Genomic DNA, 16,517 nt, shown 5'->3' on the forward strand with positions numbered 1-16,517 from the left:
TTTTAAACACAACCGCCAACCCACCTAACAATTAAATGCATCATTGACAAGTTTGAATTGCATGGAACAATTTGTGATATTCACAAAGGAAGATCAGGAAGATGGCATACAGCTACAAGTCCTGCTTCGCCAGCTCTAGTGTTGGAAATGTTTGTTAATTCTCCACAGAAGTCTGCTATGCAAAGTGCACTTGAAGTGGGGGTTAGCAGTAGAAGTGTATGAAGAATTCTGAAAGATGCAAAGTGGAAAGTTTACATTCCACAATTACTGCACGTGATTAGTGATGACGATCCTGATTGCCGAATGCAATTTTGCAAATGGTATCAGAAAATGGTAACTGATGACAACTTGTGATCAAGGTATTATGGCGTGACGAGCCACAATTTAAACTTAATGGAAACATGAATTGGCATAACAGTGTATACTGGACACCGGAAAATCCACACGTTTATGCGGATAAAGTAGTCAATCTACCAGGGGTTCATGTGTGGTGTGGACTATCATCTAGGGGCTTAGTAGGACCCTTTTTCTTCGATGCTACTGTCACTGGAGAAGTGTATGCTCCTATGAGTGAGTGCATTACCTCCTTCCGTTTTGGTAGTTACGCCCCTTTCTTATTCCTTCCTATATTCTCTGATACAGGTCAATCCCATTCTCGGTGCCCCTGCCTGCACAGTATAAGTCAGCCTCTCTTCAGTCTGCCTATCTGCCCTTTTCTTCATTCAATAAAAGCTGGGTGCACCCCCCTTATCCTTTGCGAGTAGGCCCCATGGTTCATTGCCTTAGTATACATCTTTACATATACTGTCACTAAATATTACCTGGTAAAATTCAATTCTACTTCACACTTCACTCTTACCTCTGGGTAACTTATTTGATCCCCTAAAGTCCTCCACCACTCTTCAACTTCTATGCTTTCAGCAAACCTCATATTTATATATAATTGAGTATATCATACCTTCCTTTTTCTATACTCTTCCCACTATCCTACAAATCATCAGAACAAATATTCAACTGATATTCCTAAATAATTATCAACTTTAGTTCCTCCCTGGCTTATGCTCAACATTTCTCACACTTCCTTGTGCGATATAGAAAAATCCCTGTTCTTATATATATATATATATATATATATATATATATATATATATATATATATATATCAAGCGGGAAAGTGCTGGTAGACATGCACAATAAAATAAAATAAAACACACACACACACACACACACACACACACACACACACACACACACACACACAAAATAATTTCGAGCTTTCCCAACTGGCGGTTGCTTCGTCAGGAAAGAGGGAAGGAGAAGGAAAGATGAAAGGATGAGGTTTTTAAGGGAGAGGGTAAGGAGTCATTCCAATCCCGGGAGCGGAAAGACTTACCTTAGGGGGGAAAAAAGGATAAGTATATACTCGCGCGCACCCGCGCACGCACGCACACGCACACACACACACACACACACACACACACACACACACACACACACACACACACACACAAGCATAAAGGCCTTTAAGTGTGTGTGTGTGTGTGTGTGTGTGTGTGTGTGTGTGTGTGTGTGTGTGTGTGTGTGTGTGTGTGGAGGGGGGGGCGCGCTCATATACCTATCCTTTTTTTCCCCCCGTAAGGTAAGTCTTTCCGCTCCCGGGATTGGAATGACTCCTTACCCTCTCCCTTAAAACCCACATCCTTTCATCTTTCCTTCTCCTTCCCTCTTTCCTGACGAAGCAACTGCCGGTTGCGAAAGCTCGAAATTTTGTGTGTGTGTTTGTGTGTTATTTTATTGTGCCTGTCTACCGGTGCTTTCCCGCTTGGTAAGTCTTGGAATCTTTGTTTTTAATATATTTTTCCCATGTGGAAGTTTCTTTCTAATATATATAGGGACGATGCAGAACTGTCATATACCAACCATACAATATGTGCATCTACCCAGATGTACACTTGTCTTTATTCCCCTTCAACCCTTGGCAGTTCTGACATCGCTTTAGGTTTCTAGCCCATAATTTTCACGTCTGTGGCTAAATGTAATTTTTTGTGTATGTCTATGTGTGTTTGTGCAGCCTGATTCTTCGGGCTACTTATTTGAATTAAGTTGAAGGTTACAGGAAACCAAGGAAAATGAGAAGGACTTCAGCGATAGAAGTATATGCATATGGACAGACTGGTACTCAGGTGGGAAGTAAGAAAGGAAAAAAATAGAGATGGTTCCTAAGATTGAAGGAGAAAAAGAACACAGCCCCAAAGACTGAAAAACCCTTCCCAACTCCCTTCCCCAGGATCCCTACCTCGCCGGTACTTTAGTGGGAAGCCGGAGGACATACGATGTTAAACGTCTCACGCAGAACAGACATTCTCACTTTCACCTTTGAAGCCCCCGAAGAAAAGTCTTAGCAACACGTATGGAACGGCAAATGGTGAAGAATCAGTCACACTTGTTCGCGAGGATTGTCTGAAAGGCATGTGTGTGCGTGTAGTGTTAGTCATATCTTTACCTACACTACCCACCCCTTTCAACATCAATACAAACGCTCCCAACTACATCACATCTCATAAAAGGTATAAATGTTCTATAAAAATAGAAAATTATACACAACGATACGATAGTTATTTCATTAGTCACCCCATATTACATTATTCTTAAATATATTCTATTCTGTTCATTCCATCTTAAAGTCAGTGTGTTTACATAGTACCATCATATTATACCTTCTATCAGAATATTACTCTGTACGTTCCATTTTATGTTTAGAGATCACTGTTTATTCATGATTCTCTTAAATTAGTCAAACTTTTAGTCATATTCAGCCACTTAAATACTAACATGATAGGATAGTTTAAGAGGTTACAAATAGATTACAGAATAGCTGAAGATATGAAGGGAATTTGGTGTAGAAAAACTAATGTGGAAGTAACACTGAAAATAACTGGGGAACCTACGGTCATCACTCCACCCGTTAACACAGAATGTTAACGTCCCTGGGGAATATACAACTTTAGGTCCTTTATGTTTTATTTTCCCTTTTCCGATCCAGTTATGGGATCTACTAAAAATAGTGTCTTGGGATGTATTACTGTTTGTACCCAGAAAGGTCCATCACATTTCCGAAAAATTTTGTGTATCTCTTTCTTCAGGGCCGAGCTCTGAAGATGCTGCTTTACAATAACTAGATCATCAACTTTATATTTTGGTTTGATAGCCTTATCATTATATTTTCTCACTTGTTGTGCTCTGTTAAGTATGTTCTTACAGACTATTTCTTGTTTAAGAAGGAAGTTGTCTACAGGTTGCTCCAGCCACACAAAACATCTAATAAGGTGTTTCCCTACAAAGGGTTTACCTATTGCCTCCAAAGGTGTTAGTCCAGTTGATAGATGTGGTAATTCATTTAAAATAAGTTCAAAGTTTAACTTTCGTCGTCCATGACATATGTTTTTCGTGGCAGTAGGTGCAGCATAGTTTTCCAATTTCTTTCACAATCCTCTCACACGGATTTGAAGATAGGTTATAGTTCAATATTAATATTTGACGAATAGCTTCCCAAACTAAAAATTGCTTAAACTCTTTATTAATTAATTGAGGACCATTATCGGTGAGGAACTGTCTTGGTTCTTGTACTTCCATAAAATATTGTTGCATACGCTGAGTTATAGTTGGTGTATTTGCTTTCTTAATATGGTGTAACTTAACATACTTGACCAACACTTTACGAGGACAAAAATATGGGCCACTCCTTTTCCTTTTGGAACTGGTCAAAATAGGAATAATTGGATACATTTTGTACTTAACGGCAGTGTTACTCTCTTTCACCTTTTGACAAATTTCACCAGTTTTAATGACAGATGTTATTCTATGTCCTAGCTTTTTAAAGTAATAGAACTTACTCATGTGAGCAATACATTTCTTTATTCTGAAGTGTCCATACCCCTTATGAATGTACCACACTAACTCGTCTTCTACTAAATTCAGTATGCATAAACACCAATGTTGGGTTGTCTTACCATCTCTCTAGAACAAATGATGTCCTATAATCTTCCACTTTCCATCTTGATTATGAGCGACTTCCTAACACATATAGTGAATATATCTGTAAAATTAGGATCATGTTGGATGTTATTTGTTATTTTCTGAGCCAATTCTTGAACCTTGTTAAGTGGATATTCTAGTGTTAAAAAATTAGTTGCAAAAATTACCCCAGGTCCTTCCATATGCTTTAGTTCTTTCATGCCTACTGGTAGCAGAGGCAAAGTGTCGGGTACAATATTCTCCAAACCCTTTATATACCGGATTTTAATGTCATATTCTTGAAGAAACAACAACCACCCCATCAATCTACTATGTAGTAATCGACTATTCATTAAAAATGACAGAGCTCGGTGATCTCTAGAGACATATATTTCAGACCCCATCAAGTGCATCTGCAAAGGGTAACAATTATTCTAACATTTTCCGTCCACTACACAATATATCCTTTCTGGCATAAACGGTTAAATGTCTTAAGAATCCTAGCCAACTCTTCTTCTTCCCTCATTAAATGCCAATCAAAATATCTTCTCATTGTACCCCAAGGAACTATTGTAATATTTTGGGTCCCAAAACTCCTATAGTAGTTTCTCCTGGACACTAGCTGACCAATACTTTTCTTTGAACTACTTCTGAAAGTCTGCCCAAGAAGAAAAGTTTTCAATGTTTACGGTACCCCACTCTGAGGCTTCCCCAAAAGATACACTTTTTTGTGTCTTCCCAAGACTTGGGTAATGCTTGGTTAAATCGCTTCAGGAAGTAAGATGGGTGTACCTCCCCATCTGACTTAAACTTAGAGAACTGCCTTGATAACCCAGAATTCATTCCCCATTCTAAATCAGTCATGACTTCACTGGTTAACACTATGTTAGCAGAAGTACCTCTGTTCCCTACTCAGCCCTGCATAAGTTTGAATTCTTTCCATAACTCAACAACATTTCTCTTAGTGTCATCAAGTTCATAGGATAGCTTTGTAGACATGTTGTCAGAGTTTAGTTTTCTGTCTATTATCTCCTCTACCTGTTCCTACAGATCACCGATATTTATTATATCTGATGTGTCTAGTTTTTCTATAACATTTCTTTCTATGTTATTCACATCAGTGTTGATGTCTGTAATTTGCAATAGGACAATAGGGATCATCCTATCCTGTTTCTCTATGCTGGCTTTTTCGACAAGTCCCATTTCTACATTAGTACATTTATCTCAAATGTCAAATTCTAATTTTTTAGTTAAATCCTGAAATCACTCATTCTGTCTTTGGTCAAACTCGGTAAATAGTTGTTCCAACATGAATATTTAAAGAACTGGTGAGTTCACTCTTTAAATCTAATTTCACATTTTCTACCTTATTACTTAAAGAGTCAAATTCAGCCTTTAACAAAACTATATTAGCTGCCTGACTGTGGAAGGTTTCGCTTTGGCTACTTAAAACCTCACTCTGAGCATTTAATTTGATGTTCAATTGTGTATTTACTGAATCTAACTTAAGACTTTCATCACTTAGTTCTTGCCTTAAAGAGGCATTTCGAGTGTTTAAATCTGTTCTTTGAGCATCTAACTTAACATTTAGTTCTTTTCTTAAAGAAGCATTTTGATCACTTAGTTCTTTTCTTAAAGCCGCTGAATCTGCTCTCTGGACTTTAAGTAAATTCACTACCTTGGACCACTCTGGCACCTCCTTACACACTGTCATAGCCATGGCTGGTTCTGAAGTTTCCCCCGATTTTTGAATGCTATCCCTATTGATTTTCGACCTAGTGATCATCTAACACAACTTCACCTCTAAATATACTAACTACAGTACTATAGTCTTTGAACAGTTTCCTCTTTTTTTTATTTTCTACTGGAACAAATAATGTTGTTTGCTCACCCGGCGTAGAGTTTTATGCTGTGTCGGTGAGCAAGTGTAGAATCGGCAACGGTGAATAGCACAGGTGCTGGCAGCATCGAACATTGGTTGGGGCATCGGCATACAGACGCGAAGTCAGCAGCAGTGAACATTAGCCGTTGCAGTCAGCAACATTGGCGGGTCACTGTGTCGGCATCGGCGGCTGGTTACTGCGTGTGTGAGAATTGCTTCCTCCCCCCAAGTAAATCATCTTAATTGAAAAGTTGAGATCTTCCCTCTATTCTTTTGACATTATTACCTCTCCCCTCTTATATTGTGTGATTCACAACTTTCTTCTTTGGTTCAGTAGATACAATGCAATTAGTCAAAACAGTTTCTCAATCTTGTTATGCCTGGTTGCTATGGCAACTCCAATACCTTCTTCCCATTTTTGGCTTACAATTTCCCCTTTTTCTTCGAGTCCTGTCATGGTTGCCATATTCTAATGCTTTCTGGGACGACAAGAGACAGTGCCGAGTTGGGTTGCACGTCTCGCATGTCTCTTCCAGTTGACTCATACGTTGTGCATGCAGCCGATCCTTTTGTTTGGGTCATCAGCTACGTCGCTCTCACCGTTTAACTCTTCTCCAAATACTTTATCAGGTTAAAGGGAATAATATTAACCAACTCTCTATTCTTGAAATAAATCATGTTCTCGTAGAATCGTTTCAGTTCAACAACAATATATTTTCAGCTCTCATCCCCAAAGTAACAATTATTCTATACAAGCTCCAGCTAGTCAACTGGTTCCAAGATAAATGTCAGAATCGACAAAACACCCGTACAATTACATATGTGTTGCCCCATGCAGAGCCAAGACACGAAGTAAGAATCTCAATATATGCTTCATCTGTCTCTGACTTTTTTATATAAATTCCAAGTCACTGCTGCTAACCACTTATCGGGGCTGCACGTCTGACGCAGCTCCTGGCTTCTCATGACAGTTGTCCCTCCTGTGCACACAAATGTGTGTGGCGCAGTAAAATGACTCACCTTCGTCATTAAAATATCGGGTGTTCGAGACAGAGAGCCTAGTGTTTCTAAAACTTATCCCAAATTCTCGAAGCACTACAAGTTCTTATTTCTGTCCTAGTTTCTTTTGGAAATTCACAGTAGGGTTTAAACACCGTAGGATAGCTCAGAAGCTTCGTAAGTTTGTCAATGACTATTTTAGATGATTGTGGAAATTAAACAGCAATCTGCCAGTGGTACAGCATCACTCATAGGTTCCACTCTTTCAAATGACTGTTACACATCCAATCTCCATTTTGACATACCTACAAATGTTTAATTTCTCACTATATATGTATAAAACTTACTTTTGGATGAGGAATCTGCACGTTTCTATAAACTTCAATGCATCAGTAAAAACAATTGACACTTTGACAAGACTTCCCTAACCATTGCACAGGAAACTGTGCACTGTTAACAGATTTCATTTTCAATAGGCTCTCAGCAAAACTGGGAAAGAAGAAGAAGACAATGGAGATGAAGACTGATAAGCACCTAGTCTTCAAATCTAAGTTGAGTAGGTTTCCTTGTGGTACACTTTTGTCCAGTACGATAATTTCTCACAATAGTTGAGAACTTCTCTCTGTAACATTATTTATTCATATACTCTCTATTTTCCTGTTTTACTGATTATTTACTTTCTTTTGTTCATAACTTCTCTAAATCAGCATTTTGTAAACAGTATTGACTTGTTCCACGGTTGAGTAACCTTGGCACACACGGCACCAACAAACCAAACAAATAAATATTAGAAAATACCGTGCTAAAGGCCTTCCTCCATCTTTAGCCATTTTTGTTTTGTTTTGTTTTAGTGCACAAAAATAACTAACCTCTTATGCACCCATGTCAGAATATGAGAACACTAATATGAAAAAGGAGTTAAAAATGACTACATATTAAGCCTAATCAATGGGCGGAAAGAGAGCTAAGAACAAGGACTTCCTCTTGGAAAAAGGTCCATAAAATAAGCCATGGAGACAACAGAGGTTCCAAACTAAAGATTAAACTACTTTCACCATATTGTTACAAGAGATAAATAGTAAAATACAGGTTTGCTAAAATGGACAATACCTCAGACAGCAAGCATACATTAGAACAAAATTTAAAAAAAAAAAAAAAAGGGGGGGGGGGGGCATTTGGTCAGGAAATGGTGAACTGTCAAAGGTTAATGGCAATTAGCATAAAGTGGCAGGGAGTTACCACCTAACAAATGGTGATGGCTAAAACAGTGCCCAATATGCAACCTAGCAAAAATGGTCTTCTTGCAGTGAGAGAGCCGAGAGGAGGTCGGCCAAACTACTGGGAGAGGTTTAATTCCCTGGAGCTTGTTTCCGAGAGGGGAAGACCAGTGGTTATGCCAAAGTGACACCATCTGCTGACAGACAGCAACACAGATATCAGAAGAAATGGAAGAACTAGCAACCTTGACGGCAACATCAGCAGCCTCATTTCCTGTCAGATCAAACTAGCCAGGATCCCATATAAATGTCACAGTGATTCCCTTAAGATGGAGCAAGTGGAAGCTTTCTTGGACCCGTTGCACAAATGGATGGAATGTGTACAGCACTCAGAGGCTCTGAAGGGTACTGAAAGAGTCGGAGCTGGAGCTGATAACACAACTGAAAAGCTTGTGTCACTGGCTGTACTGCGTGGCCTGATAAAGGGCGAAGAGCTCTGCTGTAAATATAGAGAAGTGTTCCAGAAACTGATACCGAAAATCATCTGTGCCAATGGTGAAGGCATACCACTTCCACAGTCAGAGAGCCATCAGTGCACACAACGGTACTATCACTATGTTCTGTACAAAGGTTGAGAAACTTGCAATGATAGATCTTATCTGGAGTAGGTTCCTTAGGAAGTGAATAAAGTCCTAGGTGAACACAGGCAATTGCACGAAGCCAAGGGTGGTGAAGGGTTCACACCAATTGGGAAAGTGGCCGATAACATGAAGTTAAGCTGCCGGAGCAATAGCCGAAAGTGAACTCCACATGGTAACAGAGAAGAGTGACGTACCCTATATTGGTGGTCAAGGGAGTCACTGAAGAGGGAGAGGCATAGGACAAGTGGCCAGGCATAGTAGACAAACAGCATGCGTATCTGCTGAGTAGAACATCATACCAGTATGACAGCAGTAGTTCAGCAGCTTCTGCCTAGACACTCAACCGGGCTAGTGTAAAAAGCACCAATTGTCAAATGGATTCCACATTGGTGGATTGTATTTAGATAGCAGAAGGTGGACGAATGCACTCTCTGGGACCAAGGTCCATTCTCCAATTTCTGGCCTGACTGTAGTGGACCATGTCAATGTGTCACTGTGGAGCTCATTCCAATCTCCAACACATTAGGCCGATATTTTGCATAGATTTTGATCTCTACCCACTATCACCCTGCCTTTCTCCATTGGAAACAAGTGGAGGTGGCTTTGGTGACATCCTTCTCCTCCGAGAATCATGAATACTACAATGTCGCATTTACTATGAGGGAGCTAGGTCATGCTCTCACTTCATTTCGATTTTCAACCCCAGGGTTGGACAATGATGTCATTCAGAGGTTGCAGTACATTTTTCTTGCAGGCAAGCACTTTCTGATTCATACATACAATCTTATCTGGGCAGATGGCACGATTCCCAGATGCTGGCAAGAAGCCACTGCCGTACCCATACCTAAGCTCAGTAAGGACAAGCGCCTTACTTCCAGCTACTGCCCCATTTCTCACAACAGCTGCAATTACATAGTGATGGAACATATGATTCATGCCCGGTTGGTATGGTGGCTCAAGTTCCGCAATTTACTAACCGCTGCACAATGAGGATTCAGAGAGCACCATTCTGCAGTTTACCATCTCGTCAAATTATTATCCCATGTCATGAATGATTTTCTGCAGACATTCCAGACTAAGGCTGTGCTATTAGATTTGGAGAAAGCCTGTGATCTGGAGAAAGCCTGCCGGACTAGTATCCTCCATACTCTATACAAGTGGATCTTCCACAACCACCTACCTCATTTCCTTCTAGAATTTTAAAAAACAGATTTTTTCATGGCCCTTGTCGGTTCTGCCATTAGGGAAAGCTTCAAGGCCACCATAGTCGGCATGGTTCCCCCATATTACAGCCAAGGTCAGCCACATACTGCCTCCAAACACAGCTTGTACATCACATATGAACTGTAGTCCACGAAAAACATTTGGACCACCCATTAGCTGCTGCTTATTAAACTGACCAACCAAGTCAATCTCTATTGCTCTCTATGACTTGTACAGAGGAACACTGCACCACAAACGGCTACAATATGCACGTCACACAGGCATTGCAGAAGCACGTTAACACAAGTGAACATAGCAAACAAACACCCAATTAACACCCAGAGCTAAGCTTCCGCACCCATCGACATTCACAGAATGAATGTCGCTCCATGCTGCGGCACAGGTCACTCCTGGCAGGCTGGAAGTGTGACGCTTATCGCTCCACTCCACCGAGCCACAGGTGCTCCCGAGTCCTTATCGCTGACGTCACGTCCTTGTTATAGCACGGCCGGGGACAAGTAAAACTAGAGGCCCTGGCCCCCCAGGTGGCAAATAAAGCTAACGCACCTTAAAAAAAAAAAAAAGAAGAAGAAGAAGAATAAGAAGAAGAAGATTGAATGCGAAGACATTTTCTTGCATTGAAATTTCATGAATCCAACCATACTTAAAAGTAACAGTAATTCCAGTTCTGTGATTCCAAGCACACACGGATTACTGTTATTGTTCCCAAGTCACATTGTGCCCCATCACTAAGTAACATACTGTTTATTGGATCCGTAGACAATGGTACAGCACATGAATGGAGTCAAATTTATATCACAAACATGGAAAACTATACCTATGTGTAACAAATAGAATTTAGCAAATTATAATTTTATATTTCAGTATCGTTGGTCTTTGCCACATTAAATTACGATTTCAGAGTTTATTTCTCTCTTCGTCAAGAACATACTTTGTGGCTTACATATGCTAAATCTCATTGTGTACACAGTATTCGATTGCAACTTGCCTTACACTGCAGTAGACATAAAATCATTTATACTATAGAAAGTTTTAAATCAAAAATTTAAGATTTTTTAAAAATCTTTTTATTGCGTCTCTCTCAAGTTTGTAAAGTGTTTTTCCTAGAGGTCACGGTCCTATGTATGATGGCATTCATTTGAATTTCATGCTGTTGTGTGAACTCACGTTAGAAGTTCTCTTTCCTTACGTTGTGGTTCAGACTCGTCTCGATACCTTCAGTATCGAGTACATATTTGAATTATGTGTGGCATAGTTCATTTAGGTATACATTTCAAAGTGTTAATATTTTAAGTGCTGTAAATGTGGGCCAACATGATTCTCTCCATTTAAGGCTGCCTATCATTCTTATGCCTCTCTTCTATATTTTCGTTTGGAAGTGTCTCCCCACAGAATTATGCCACACCTTAATGTGGAATGAATTAATGCACAGCACATCATTCTGACAATATCACTGTTTCAGATAGTTGAATCTGAGCAGGACATACAGACTTTAGTCTTCCATTTTATATATTCTAGGTGGTTATTTCAATTTAAGTTTTCATCAACTATTATAATCCCAAGAATTTTTTTTGCATTTGGAGGTTTCTGCTATAAACCCATCTATGTAAACATTTATAGTTAAACTGCATTAGTTATTTAGTATGAAATTTGAACAGAGTGTTTTAACAATGTTGTTAGACAAATTAATTTCAGCAAACCTTAAGATAGTTTTATTTACTCTCAAGTCTGCTTTTATTTCTAGATTTTCTGTGTCATTGTCCTTGAATAGTTGGGTTGCACATCTGCATAACTAACTATATTACCATAACTGAGGAAGCTTTGGATGTGGGTAGGTATAAAAATAAGACCAATGGGCCAAGTATGGGTCCTGTGGGACACAGTTTAATTCTATTTCAGATTTTATTCTTTCCTATCATATCTGTAACTTTTACACACAGGCTTCTGTTTTTTGTATATGACTTGATATAATCTCCTGCCTGCCCTCTTGTATCATATACATCTAACACTGAAACTTTTATGGTGTCAACAGCCAAACGTCTTTATGTTTACACATTTATTTTTAGAGTAAGTTGTTTATTACATTCTCAATCATATATATGACTGCATCTATAGCAAGCATACATTCATCTTCCTGGAAACCAAACTGCTCTTTATTAGTTAACCTTGTATTTCATCAGAAATGCATAATCTCATTTAAATATATATCATGTGGCTGATAGAATAGCTATGCGTGTCTATAATTTTCCCTCTTTATATATTTGTTTCATCAGGGCTATCTTAAAGCAATGTGGAAGTACTGATTCTGTGAATGATGTTTTGATTAGTTGCATATTAGGTTTCTTGAATTCCTGCATAAAATACATAATTTCCAGAGATAGTATTCCATTTTGTTTTAAGTTTTCATTATCTGTAGCGTTTCTTCTTCTTGTCACTGGAAATAATGCCACGGTTTTTTCATGATTACTTGTAAATGATTTCCAAGTGTTATTGTATCTATAATTTTTCCTCTTAGTCCTCTTGGTCTATTGTGGCAAAACAATCATTGTTGAGACTCATGATGGAACATTTTCTGGTGATTCTAGTATTAGTGTTTGTCACTAGTCATAGTATATAAGGTAGTAAGAAAAGGTATTTTATGAGCCAGTGAAAAAAATTTTTTTTCAACACTTCCCGTCCTTCATTCCTAACTTTCAGCCTACATGCTGTCAGTTTTTGTTTCTCCTTTGTTGCACCTTCTTTATTGTGTTAAAATAATTTAGGCTTATTTTTACTGCACTGCTGTTCGACAGCTGGTTTGAAAACTCCGCTGTTGCAATGAAAATCAAACAGCTTCCAGTCACCTCAGAACAGAAAATACAGATCCTTTATGGTTCTCTAGTGAATCTTATACCATTCTTCCTGCAAAAACAATGGCAACTCCAGGTAACAAAGATGGAGGTCGAAAGCGATCATGCACTATTCTCTATACAGAGGCCACAAGGGCTCAATAATCTTGAGATCTAGTGATCGTCATGGTGACTCATCCTCGTGCTAAAAAAACCAGTCCTTGATGTGAGCTGTGTGAACAGGGGCCCTATCGTCTTTGAACATATGTGAAACAAACATTTTACCCCAGGATGGATCTGATCAGTTACAATGATCACATAATCCCTGACAATAAAGTGTCCTTGCAGAGTAACCTTGGGGGCCATGGTGATATGGCTGCCCAAATCACCAACGCCGTCCCCTTGCTTCAGTCTTGGGATGTGAACTTGGCCAGAAGTTGAGAACAGTGTGACAAGACTCATCTGACCATGTGACAATCTTCCATTGCCCCCATAGTCCCGATTTTATGGCTTCAGCACTACGATTTCCCTTTACGGGAATATGCATCGTTGACCAGTGGTTCTGGAATTCCAGCTCACCTGCAATTCCCTGCTTACTGAGCAGCCTTTACGTGCACACACAGCCTCTTTTTTTTTTTTGCTAGTCGAGTTTACAAGTTGATATTTACTTATGCAATGACTTTTCCAACTGTCAATATTTTAGTTTTTCCTCTTCAATTGCTGTCACAAACACACTTTCTTCATCGAGTTCACCTTATAACACAGTGGATGATGTTTTCCTGCTTTCCCTGTATACAGTTCATATCTTCTATATACAGCCTCTGTTATTACCAAACACTTGGGATACTTTGATTACAATACATGTACCAAACATTTGCCCATGTTCTAATTCACTTAGCTCTGCCATAATGCACTCACTGCTACAGAAAACACTGCTCTAACCATGACTGACACTTGCAACATATTGGGAACATTGCACAGCTAGTGTTTGTGGTCAAATACAACAGTGCGACCCACAGGCTTGACTAGCAACTGAATTTAAGTTCAAGAATGTATGTCTTGCAGTATTTTCATATATTAGTACAACTCCTGTAGATGTTTAATATGTACATATAATTTGCTACTGTAAGACATCAATTCTACAATCAGCACATCACAGAACTGAGTCACCAACCACACCACAAGTCAACACTACAATGTCCTGGCCTGCTGCGAGAATAGTTTCTTCCCACAGCAACCTGAGGAAAACTGGCCTTCACATCACCACAGGCCAATCCTGCTGCGACAATTTTCTGCGCAGCAGCTTGAGGACGAGCATCTTCACATTGCCTGAGGCCAATCCAGCAAGTCAGGTAAAAATAACACCACACAGAGAGCTACAACAGGTATAACATTTTAATGTTTAACCTGCATACATGGCCAGTAACGAATGCTCGATAGATAACAGTAGCTACACAAAGATCTAAAGATTCGAGCTCATTTGGTACACAAACAGATTGTTAGAACGGCAAAGCGTATAATGTTACTGAAGTATATGTATTATTCTTTAAGATCTTCCATAAATGAATTTTTGTCTGTCTCTTAGTAACATTAAAACCATTCTGGCAATGTAACTACTGCGTTTCTATTATTAATGGGAAAGTCACGAGAAAAAACAGATTTTCATAACTGTAATTGATTAAGTTTACGTACAGTCGATTTCTTTTTCTTAAATTGTCTTGCATATTTACGTTAAGTTATGAATGAGTACAGACATTGATGAACGTATATCACACGCATAACTAACCTCACTACTTTCGGCGACTGTACCATAAGACGCTGATCCATTGTCACACAACAACCTCCTTCGCTCCATTGTATTTCCAGCCACTGCCACAATTTACTGTGGTGTCCACATCTAGCTCACCACCTTGCCTACAAGTTGATGGCACATGACAACTGAATCAGCTGCTTCCAGTAGCGCGGGTATTTTGAAAGACGCAAAAACAATCGCTGATGTAACACGTGACCTTGTACGAGCATTATAAATGTCGATACATACTCGGTGCCACTTATTTATTCTAATTGCTTTTAGGCGCAACTGACATACTTTGGCTTCTTTCTGAAATATGTACTCGTCATCCTGACAATTAACGACTTGACATCCACATACAAAAAGGAGACCCTCAATGCCCGTACGCCGCACTTGCATGGTGAAAAATCACAGAAAGTTCAACTGCCACCTATGCTAGGTGATTTATTCTAACTGCTTTTAGACGCTACTGGCATACTTTTGATTCCTTCTAAATATGTATTCCTCGTCCTGACAATCAGCTATTTCACAGCCACTTCTCTTTTATATGCATTAAAAGAAAGAAATAGAGACCCCCCATGCCAATACACCATACTTGTTGCACCGTGAACACTATAGAAAGTTCTACTGTCACCTATGAGAGGTGGTTAGTATCTCTAACGAGGAATATCACAAGATGCAGGACTTCGGTGTTGTCTGGACGTCTTTTTGCTATCGCCAACTAGTGTGGTTCCATCGCCAAGGTAATAGAAAGCGATTGAAGAATAGTGGTTGTTGGTCAGAAGGAAAAAGCGGCACTGCAAGTATTGTCGGGGAGAAAACCTCTGCGACAGTCTGTACGGATAGTACGTAGAGCTAATAGCTGGTTTATGCTTCCAGCAGCAATAGTTCATGCACAGATGTAAGGGTATGTTCATACTGGGCAGATTACCGTTGTTGCTGGGCACTGACGATATCTCATGGGTATAATTCATCTTTCTCTATCATTAGAGGACTAAAGGTTGATTACATTTCATTTCTAGCAAGAAGAGACAGCGGAATCATCATAATAATGTGAGCAAAGGGAGAAATCGGCACAATCAGGACCACTGACTAGTTGCTTACAGGATTGTGCATGACCATGAATCGATATTTCAATGCCTGTATGGGCTTTGCAATGCAATGATCCTTTATGAGGCATCGGATTTTGTGTTATAAATTTAGAATAAGTGCAGGTTCTATTATTGACGATGTGATATATACTTAAGGCTGCTGCAGTGGCAGCCAGTTAATAGCATCACCATATCAGCAACACCCAGCTTAACTCATTGCTCACTATCACAAGAAGCTGCAAAATTATTTAAAAATCAATGTTAGGACAAGGAATTATGATACTATTAAATAAAAACATCTTCGCTATCAAGTTCATAATATTAATCTAAGTACGGAAGCCAGAATGTAATCACCTTACGCTAGTGTTTCAGACAGAAGATGCGCTACAAAGAGAGTGTTATAGAAAGATGAGTTTTAAGTTTTATTCCCCAGTTGTATACACACACATATATAATGTGTCTTGTGGGTTTTGTTTGCTGCTGTGTGTGTGCAGCTTCCTTGCTGTTGTCAGTTTGTGAGCTGCATGAGCACAACTGGCGTGCCATTCAGATTTACTGCGATATATGCGATCGCTGATGTTGTATTGTCTGTGTGCTTAGTTTAAGCTTGCCATAGGTGATGTAGGGTGTATAATAATTAGGTGTTATTTATTGTTGTTCAAAGGAGAAAGACTTATTATAGGTTAAGTGAACATTTTAGAGACTTTAATACTTTAAGCCACAGTATTCGGAAGCGGCAGCAGCCGAACAAGGAAGGCCGACATGTGTGTGACATTGATCACGTTTCTGCTCAGCGTGAGAAGGCCGATAACCAGTGGATTTTGCACAG

At 39.3% G+C, this 16,517-nt stretch overlaps 1 protein-coding gene across 4 annotated transcripts in view; it reads right to left on the bottom strand.

Annotated features, from left to right (window-relative positions):
• LOC126334514 (H(+)/Cl(-) exchange transporter 7) overlaps positions 1 to 14,801 on the bottom strand; it is a 239,179-nt gene extending 224,378 nt beyond the window's left edge. Inside the window, exon 1 of one of the 4 annotated variants that reach the window (XM_049996862.1) lies at positions 14,592 to 14,801. In XM_049996862.1, coding sequence (XP_049852819.1) covers positions 14,592 to 14,660 — 69 coding nt within the window. In that variant the 5' untranslated portion in view covers positions 14,661 to 14,801. Of the gene's footprint in view, positions 1 to 5,905; positions 6,099 to 14,591 lie in introns of those variants that run through there. The other 3 variants (XM_049996864.1, XM_049996863.1, XM_049996861.1) reach the window with 3 other exon arrangements.
• Positions 14,802 to 16,517: the final 1,716 nt, after the last annotated feature.

This window comes from Schistocerca gregaria, chromosome 2 (genome assembly GCF_023897955.1).
Source record: "Schistocerca gregaria isolate iqSchGreg1 chromosome 2, iqSchGreg1.2, whole genome shotgun sequence".
Taxonomy (NCBI): domain Eukaryota; kingdom Metazoa; phylum Arthropoda; class Insecta; order Orthoptera; family Acrididae; genus Schistocerca; species Schistocerca gregaria.